Source organism: Solanum stenotomum, chromosome 11, assembly GCF_019186545.1.
Source record: "Solanum stenotomum isolate F172 chromosome 11, ASM1918654v1, whole genome shotgun sequence".
Lineage (NCBI taxonomy): Eukaryota > Viridiplantae > Streptophyta > Magnoliopsida > Solanales > Solanaceae > Solanum > Solanum stenotomum.
Genome location: NC_064292.1, coordinates 55,189,024 through 55,199,152, shown reverse-complemented (window position 1 = coordinate 55,199,152; position 10,129 = coordinate 55,189,024). Strand labels below are relative to the sequence as shown.

The 10,129-nt window shown below is 33.8% G+C and overlaps 1 protein-coding gene across 1 annotated transcript in view; it reads right to left on the bottom strand.

The window, feature by feature from the left end:
* Positions 1 to 8,321, bottom strand: part of LOC125846076 (TMV resistance protein N-like) — a 9,568-nt gene extending 1,247 nt beyond the window's left edge. Inside the window, exons 1-2 of the mRNA XM_049525531.1 lie at positions 8,146 to 8,321; positions 7,930 to 7,954 (exon numbers count right to left, since the gene is read on the bottom strand). Coding sequence (XP_049381488.1) covers positions 7,930 to 7,954; positions 8,146 to 8,321 — 201 coding nt within the window. The remainder of the gene's footprint in view (positions 1 to 7,929; positions 7,955 to 8,145) is intronic.
* Positions 8,322 to 10,129: the final 1,808 nt, after the last annotated feature.

Below are 10,129 nucleotides of genomic sequence, written 5' to 3'. Positions count from 1 at the left end.
TAGAAGTGTGTGGATAGATAGAATTGATGATATTTGGGACAAAGTTATATTATTATAATATATACAGGAAGATGGGGTCTAGTATTGAATTATTGCTATGGGATCCACAAACAAAATGGACAGCTCAAAATATAAGTGGATGAAGCTGCAACAACAAAAGACTGTACTTTGGAAAATATCTGATGAATCAAATTATATGGAAAATGCTACATGTGTTCTTTTGCAAATCTATTTATCAAGCACAGAATCTAGTCCTTTATAAACAAAAAAATCAATTTGTTTAATATTTTCATCCAACTTTAATAGAAGGAAGTAGGAAATTCCTTCAAAGACCCAAAACTCCAAAGTGATATGTACATGATGGACAGCTAAAAGTACAAACCCATTTATGAATGGAAAAAGTGAATTAGACGGCCCTCATTTATGAATGGAAAATGAGAAATTTGGTTGCCTTAGCTTGTAATTCTATTTAAAATTCAAATAGAAAATACACATTTTGTTTCAATTATTTTTATTTTAAAAAAAAAGAACGTATCTTTCCTTTTATTTAAGGGAAAATGACGAGGGCAACTTGAGAGTATTTGAAAGCTTTCAAGAGTTCTTCTAGGAATCGACATTCTCTAGCCTTTTATCAATTAAAAGGTGATTATCCTCCTCCTTGTTAAAAGTTCTTACAAGTAACTCGTAATTGTTTTACGAGTATCTTCACCTCCCAGTAATCTATGTCACGCCCGGAGCCTACACCCTGGACGTGGCCGGCACTCGAGAACCATTGTTGGTCCCCAAGCGAACCCTCATCCTGATTGACTACAAGCGGAAAACTAACTCAAGCATACATAAGCTTAAAACTAAATTTATTTCATGGAACTCAAATACTCAACCTTTAAAAAGGTCTGTACAATACTCAAAAGAAAGTAATTATAGAAAACTCCTCAACTATGTCTATCTATGAAGCCTCTATTACTCAAGATGGATGTAGGGACAAGACCCACGACATCTCAAGACAACTGACTAGAAAGTAAATATGGAGACCTCTGGGATACTAAGAGTTTCACCAAAGCTAACTGGAGTGTAGAGTGATCTCAACGAAGCGCCTGTTGATAATCCTTAACACATGTATCTGCATCATAAAAGGATGTAGGTCGAATGACATCGGTACATGAAATGTACGAGTATGCAATATTGATGAGTAAACAAATAACTGAACTGATAAGACTGCAATAGATAAAACATAAAATCAACTGAATGTAAAGGATAAAGGAATGAAATCATTTAAAACTTTACAAAAACACTTACTCATCTCTGAATCTCAACATAATAAGTGATATAATAAAAATATACTTTTAACTCTATTTGGAAGATTCTTGGGGGTACCTTGACAAGAGACCTTGAATTTTTTTACAAATTCAAAATATTTAATTAAGAATGAAGGAATAATTATGACTCAACCATAATCATTATTATTATTCGATCTCTCATTTAATAATTGTAATTAACTAATAATTCTTTTTATTTATGGACTCACCATAAGAAAAATTGGGCCATATCCCTGTACAGAATAGCAGAAGAAAAGTATAATCAAGGAATCCTTCTGCTAGCCCAAGATATATCGTTAACTAAGATCCGAAGATTCAACTAAGGAAGAGGAAGCTAGAAGGAGAACTTGTTTATGTAAGAAGACTCTTTTATTTGAGTTGTTCTTGGATTTCTTGGGTTGTATACAAATGACAATGGTCACCCCTATTTATACTTGTGTGGGATGGTTCTAGATATTACAAGCTCTAGACTATTCTACATTTACTAAAAATATCTTCTTAGGATATCTACAAAAAAGTTCTAGTGAACTTATCTTCTAGCAATTTCTCTAGAATATCTAGATATCTCTTTAAGGCAACTTCTCTAAAATAACTAGATATTTCTTTAAGATAATTATTCTAGGTACTACACTAGACCATTCTAGAAACTATACTAGAACAATCCATGATATTCCAAAAATCAACTTTATCATTTTTCACAATCCCTGTTTTTGATTGGTTATTATTTGGGAAAAAATTGTAATTAACTAATTTCTCTGTTTCAATTTATATGATTCACTTTTTTTTTAGTTCGTCCCAGAAAGAATGACAGATAAGAAACAGACGATATACAATCCTATCAATACTACCTCTAATACGTCTTTTTGTTCTAAACTCACTTCTGTGAACTACTTAATCCGTCTGATGGATTGACCAAAGGAACAATAGTTGCTCGACCACTTGAGCTACATTGGTTTCAAGAGAGGTGTCACATCACCTGTATTAAAATCGGAGTTATTTAAATATTTGTTAGGTTGAAGAAGATTGGATTATTGTATACCAAACTTCTTTTGTGAATCTATTTCTCAAGCCAAGAATCTAGTTGTTTTGTAACAAACAAAGAAATTTGTCACCTCCAGATGGAAATAGAAAATACTCCTTTCGTTTCAATTTGTTTGTTTTATTTTTTTTATTTTTGAGTCTGTTAAAAAAGAACGTATCTTTCCTTTCATTTAAGGGAAAATGACGAGGGCAACTTGAGAGTATTTGAAAGCTTTCAAGAGTTCTTCTAGGATCGAATGGCCATGCTTTAGCCTTTTATCAATTTAAAAAGTGATTATTCTCCCCCTTGTCAAAAGTTAGTACAAGTAACTCGCGTAATTATTTTACCAGTATCTTCACCTCCCAGTTGTCAACTAGTACATTTACATTGAATATTACTCATCCATAGTAAGTAGTAGGAAATTTCTTCACGCCTTCCACACACTTATATTTGATTGTGACATGGATTAAAGTGCTGACAAATTGTGCATGAAGTTGACGAATTCCAACAAAAAAGTTTCGATATATTACTTTTTATATAGTTTTTTGAATATTTAAATTTTATTTTAAAATATTAAATTAATGTAATTTAATTTAATTTAATTTAAAAAATTAGTCAAATTAACTCTCGAAAGTCATAGTGTGACAATTAAAAAGAAATAAAGGGAGTATGGGGGGCTGCCAGGGGAGGGCTCCACTTAGGAGGAAGGCGTGAGAGCCATGCGCCTTACAAGGCGTGGCCTCACACGTGCCTTCCATTTTACATTGTTAACCGCGTTAAAAAAATTGGGGTAAGGTGTGGGGATCATGTGTCTTTACCCCTTTGCTCTTTAATTTATTTATTTTCTGTCCTTTTTTGGAATTTTGGCAAAAAAAAACTTGTCCTTTAGGCCCAGGACTACGAAATGGATAGCTAGGATCCGGCTCCTTTCCATTTCTCTTCTCTCTATTTTCCCCAAGTTCTAGCTTTGATTGGAGGAGACACATGTCATAGTTTAGAATTAATGGTTGAGATCTAATTAATTAAAGCAAAGTCCTAATCATAGTTATTTACTTTCATATATTTGTTTCTTAAATATTTTTGTAATCCAACAATTCTAGATTTACATTATATTTTTCCTAAATATATTTAAAAGAATTTCTTTTCTTAATTACTTAGAGTATTTATTTGCTGATTTTTTACCTTTTTCCCTAACGTTTGCCATTTCTCAAATAATATTTTCCAAATAAAAAAAATAAAAATTATGACCTGACATTTTTTTTCTAATTTTCGGGGTAAAATAAATTTTGTCACTCAACTTTATATTCTTTCTTACTCCCTAAATGGAGTCCATATTGCTCTATAGACACTTTAGGTTTTAATACTCTATTAGAATAATAAAAACATTTAATTTTATCATAATTTTTTTCAAAAAAGTAAAAAAAAATTGTAAAAGTTTTAAATATGTATGCAGGGCAGTAAAGAATTTTTTTAAATATATTTTGGGAAAATATAATGGATTGCTAAAATATTTAAGAAGCAAATATATGAAAGTAAATAAGTATGGTTAGGATTTTATTTTAATCAATTAGATCTCAATTCTCAACCATTTATTCTAAATTGTGACATGTGTCTCCAATTCAAGCTAGAACTTGGGGAAAATGGAGAGAAGAGAAATGGAGAAGCCGGATCCGGACAGCTAAAAGTACAATCGGATGAAGCTTCAAAGAAAAAGAGTATCCCAAATGAGAAGAAACAAAATTTTAGGAGAAATTAAATGGAATTATTGTCATGGGCGGGGAGCCACTTTAGGTGAAGGATGGTTTAGTGCACACACATCGCTAGAAAATTATGTAGTATCTCCTTAACACAACTAAAAAGTATTTGCACACCTTTCACTAGACTCCTAACTCCACCACGGAATTTATTACTCCACAAGTACAAACACCAACCTCTGCCAAAAATTAATTTAAATTTGTCTTTAATTACACAAAAAGTAGATGACTTTGACTTTAAAAACTCCTACTTGAATGGAAGATGTAATTATTGCTATTTTTTCAAAAAACTTTTTGCGCCTAGTGTAATTTTTTACCATACATTATAAAAACCCACAAAGGATGTGGTGGAGCAGATGAGGTTGCTCCCCATTTAACCACAGATTTTGTGTTCGAATCCTGGTTATAGAAAAATCCTTGGTAGAGAGCGCTTTTCTCCAAATGAGGCCCTACGTGGCGTGAATTCAGAATAGTCGAGCTCTAATGCGGGTACTAGACACCAGATAAAAAACCAAAAAAATAAATTAGAAAATATATTCTAAGAAAACCAACATTGAGTACTACTTCAGGTTACTTTTGACGGGCAAACTATCCTTTTTAGTTCATACATATATAAATTGAAGTTTGAGGCTAATAACTCAATCTCATTCTTAACTTTTATATTCTTGCATTACTTAAGTATCTTCATTTGTACGTAATATCATTATAGAGAATACTATAAACTCTACGATGATCATAGAATACCTAGTTTTCTCTAGCTCTTTTTTTCTTCATGCTTGTTAAGTAGTAGAGGTTTATTATTGCAATAGGTTCGGTAAGGTAAGGTCTAGCCTCCATTGCTTGTACTCTTCTCTTCGAAGGTTCTTTTATTTATTAATGAAAAAAAAAAAGTACTACACTAAAAGAAGTACAGGAATTCTAAGTTGCTCAGACTCTCTAAAAATATCAATGGATATGTGTTGAATCCTCCAAAAGCTGAGGATTCGACAAGAGTGTGACAATATTTTTGGAGAGTTTGAGCAATATATATAGTTGGAATTGCTCTGGACTACTTAATCCGCCTGCTAGAGTGACCATTTTCTTGTTGCGCAAATTCATCTGCAAACGGAAGAGTATGTGATTATATTTCGACAAAATTCAAATAGAATGAATTATTGCATACCCATATTCTTTCTCGGGCCAAGAGTCTAGTTGTTCTGTTACAAAGTGCCCTGAAATCACTAGTGGCGGAGCTAGGAATTTCACGAAGAGGGTCCAAAAGTTAAACAACAAAAACTCTTTTTTAAAAGGAAAAAATAATTGTCTCAAGTGAGATTTGAACACGCAAGCATTGGCTCATTAAAGATATCTAAATACACATGCATTCAAGACATTTGAAATCACTAGGCTATAACAACCTGTTATGTCAAGTGTATCCAAAATATGTTATTTAGTCACTTTATGTATCATTTTCTGCTGTCATTTATCTCATGTAATACAGAGACTCTTGTTTGTTATACAAAGTTTTTCTGTATTTGGGAACTCTTTAATACGACACTCTGTTCCAGAAAAATATGACACTCTTCTTTATTTGGGAACTGTTTTAACTTTAAAAGCATCATGCTCTCATGGAATAAGAGGAGGACTAACCACAACTTCACCTCGTAAGAGTAGCTAGCACCCCAACCTTATTGTATATTTGCAGTTCGACAACTCCAGCGTATCTCAAGACCTTCGTATACATCAATTTTGTCAGATAAAAAACAGCATAAATACAAGTAAAGAAAACATACAATTTTATCTATCTTTCTGAATATATGCCCAAGGAATTATTGAATCCATGTTGATGCCAACTTTAATAAAAGGAAGTGGGAAAGTTAGTGAGAAAGAAAAAGTGAAAGAGATTGTCCTTTTAAATTATGAATGGAAAAAGTGATCTAAAATACTATGGGTCCTACAAAGAAGAAGATGCTAACACAAATGTAATTTAGGAGAAACTCACATTTAAAGGTATTATTCCTATAGTTTTTCCTATTTTTAATTTATTTCTAGAGTCTGGTGTAGTTTTTTTAGTATAACTTTTGTTGTTTTCTATATTTTTTTAATGTCCAATGTAGTCTTTTGTGTTGCATGTTTAATATTTTGAGGGGACTTTCTTGATGTTTAAAGTTAAATATTTTTCCCGTTGTTTCTGTTTAAATCTATCAAAAAGTGTTTGATAAATATTTTATGGATTAACATTTGACAAACTTAAAAGGACCAAAACTGGTAATCAGTTCCAACAAGCTGTTAGTTAAACTGCATTAACCGGAGCCCCTATGACGGGTACCGTACACCGAATGGGAAAAAACTAGAACTTGTTAAAAACACTTTAAAGTAATGGAGATATAGATGTTTGTATTACTTTATCAAGATCGATTTCAACAAGAAACAACAGACAGTTGGATAAAAAAGATCATGTACATTCTTAATTTGAAACGATCACATCACATCTAACCCTGAATTGGTGCATGCAGTTTTGAGAGGAAAAGGCTTCTACTTAACATTTGGTATGATACTCAAGGACTCAATATTTTTCAAGAAATTAGAAAAATCATAAGCCTTTAACTCTGCTACAATTAGTATTCTGTTATTATCCGATGTAATGAGCAAGTTAACACAAATTTTGTTGCTTTTTTACACCTTCAGGAGAGTGAACAAACCTCACCTTCACCTCGAACTCCAGCTTCCTGCACTGTCTAGCTCACATCAATTGTTTCGTTTTTTTTACCCAACTCCGATCCCTACCATAAAAAATTTAAAAGTTAAAAGAAAGATTTCTCCAAAAGTAAAAACTGAACTATTAGTAATTTTTGTAGCCATGGATCAGCGTCTACCTTTGGGAATAACAAACCTTTGCCTAATCTGCAATGATCACGACATCTTATGTTTCACATTTCCCTTCAAAAGAAGTACCTCTTTTGTTCCGTTAAAACTGGAGTTGCTCTAAACTCAGTCCTCCGAACTACTTAATCCGCATGCTGGATTGACCATTTTCAGTAATTAACAAGCTGCTTCCACCATGTAACATTTGACAGTACATATCAACGGAGACTACTCTTCTAGTTCAGTAGAACTTGATGGTGGGGAGGGAAATTGCTTGAACTCGAGAGTTGGAGCTACATTGGATATCGAGGCTTCTTTCATCCACCTGTTTTGGCAAAGTTATCTTTCCATTCATCTGCAATTTGTTTTTCGGGTCATCTCTTTGTCAAAAACTGAAAAATGTGATTATATTTCGAAATGAAATTTAAGAAGAAATGAATTATTGCATACCCAAGTTCTTTCACGAATCTCTTGCTTAGGCAGAGGAAACAAGTGGCCTTTCATAGACAGTGTCACCGGTTCTGTTCTCAAAAGTACCATTTTTCTTTATTCTTTTTTTTTTATAACCGAGAAATCCATCTGCGACCTGCCCTTTGGACCAATCACAACGTTCTAAACTCGGTGGATAATGGGCCCGACCCTCTACCCTTCTCCACTTAAATACTGGGTTTCACTTTGCATGGTGTGGGGCTTGAACTTGCGACCTAAGTCACAAATCCTCCACCTTTTGCCACTCGAGCTAGGCCTTGGGGGCACCATTTTTCTCTTCTCATTTTGCACTATGTAAAGATATGGCACCTGGACTTGACTCAACCCAAAAGCTAGCTTGAGAGTAAAGAGCTGCAAGGTACCTTTTTTGGCTTAACTATCTAGCACTCAATTATTGCAAGACTCGTTGACTAATAATCCCTTATGTGACGTAATAGACAACTAGATAGAAAAGCTATCATTCTTTCATAAAAGGAACTGAAAGAGATCACGAGGGAAAACGAACCTCAGCTTCACCCATTGATGAGCTCCTGCCAATAGGGGAGAGAATGAGAAGAAATAATTTATACATAAAGAGACAACAAATTCCTGAGGTATATACCTATATTTAATCTACTTGTTACCTTTGTTTCTTAGATGAGGAGCAACTGGCCTCTTCATGGTGTTCACTATCATCATCTTACCCCATTGCAAAGCTCAGCTTCATCTTTATACAACAAACCGAACTCCAAATTTCTTCTTTTCTCCGAATCCTAAACTGATAATGCCATAGTCATTTGGTGTTTTTCCATTTGCATTAGATGCATCCCATAAGCCACCAAGAGGTACCAAGAAAAAATGAATATCAGATTCATCAGGATATTCTGAATGGTTGGATAAGGCAAGTTCCCGGGACATTGACAATATACCATCATCACATAAGGAAAACAAATGAGTTGTGATGTCATCAAATATTACTTATTGGTATATCATATGATTATGGAACCTTTGCTCTTGATAAGCACATTAGTTATATATATATATATATATATATTATTTTATTTTATTTTATTTTATTTTTAAAAATTGAATATTTTGAAAGTAATTGATAGTGTTATACTAATGAAATTTGCAAAAAAGAAAATTGTGAAAAATATTATTTGACTCTCTAATTAAAGACACTATGTAACCATGCATATAGATGATAAAAATAAACTAACCATTGTAAAATTTCAAAAGCAAATTAATGAATCTGTAAAATGAAATTATGTAAACTAGGAGAAAATAGTGTTATGATTTGTAATTTTGCCTTTTATTTTAATAAAACAAATGGTAAACTATAATTGAATAACCTCTATACTCTTAAAAATAGATTTATATAAAAATACTATAACATCAAAATACAAGAAAAGTTCTATTCTAATAAATTTTAAGGCTTAAGTCATCGTCAGACACTTAAAGTTGTCCGCATAATTCACTTAGACACCTAAATTGAGGCTTGTACCTATTGAACACCTCTACCCCTTCAGATTTGAACCATTTGAACATTTTTTAGACAATTAGCTAAAAGTATAATATGAGTGAAATACACTTGCGGTGACATTGCAATTTGACAAATTAAATAATGACATGTGTTATTTAGATTAAAAAAAAATTATTTTGAAAACTATTATAATGTGAAGGAAAAATAAAATTACTTACTATTAAAAAAAGTTTAAAATAATCTCTAATTCCGACGGACCCACCCACCAAAACCCTTCCCCTGCTATCTCGCTACCACATCCCTGTCCATGGACATCCATTTAGATTATTATTTTACTGATTCAATGGTAAAAAGACAGTCTATAAGACGACAAAGACAGAAGCCAAGTTAGCTGTTACGAAGGCGAAGACGGCAGCTTTCGAACGCTTGTATGTCGAGCTGGGGGACAAAGGTGGGGAGAAGAAGTTGTATAGGCTCGCAAAAGCAAGAGAGAGGAAGGCGCGCGACTTGGACCAAGTGAAGTGTATCAAAGATGAGGAAGGCAAAATACTGGTGGAAGAGACCTCCATCAAGCAAAGATGGCGAAGCTACTTTCACAAACTTTTAAATGAAAAAGGGGAAACAGACATTGTATTGGGTGATTTGGCGCACTCTGAAAGACTTTGGGATTTTGGGTACTGTAGGTGCGTTAGGACCGAGGAAGTTAAACGGGCTATTAGTAGGATGAGCAAGGGAAGAGCGACCGGACCCGATGAGATTCATGTGGAATTTTGGAAGAGCATGGACAAGGCAGGCATAGAGTGGTTAACTGGGCTGTTTAATGTTATCTTTAAGACAGCAAAAATGCCTGATGAATGGAGGTGGAGTACAATGGTCCCGTTGTATTAAAACAAGGGTGATATCCAAAACTGTACCAACTACAGGGATATCAAATTGTTGAGCCATACTATGAAGATTTGGGAGAGAGTGGTGGAGATGAGGGTGAGAAGAGGGGTGTCCATCTCGGAGAACCAGTTTGGATTCATGCCGGGACGTTCGACTACCGAAGCCATTCATCTTATGCGTAGACTGGTAGAAAGATATAGAGAAAGGAAGAGAGACCTACATATGGTGTTCATTGACCTTGAAAAGGCCTATGACAAAGTACTGAGGAATGTCTTCTGGAGGTGCTTGGAGGCTAAAGGAGTCCCGATGATTTTTATTAGGGCGATAAAGGACATGTACGGCGGAGCCAAGACTCGGG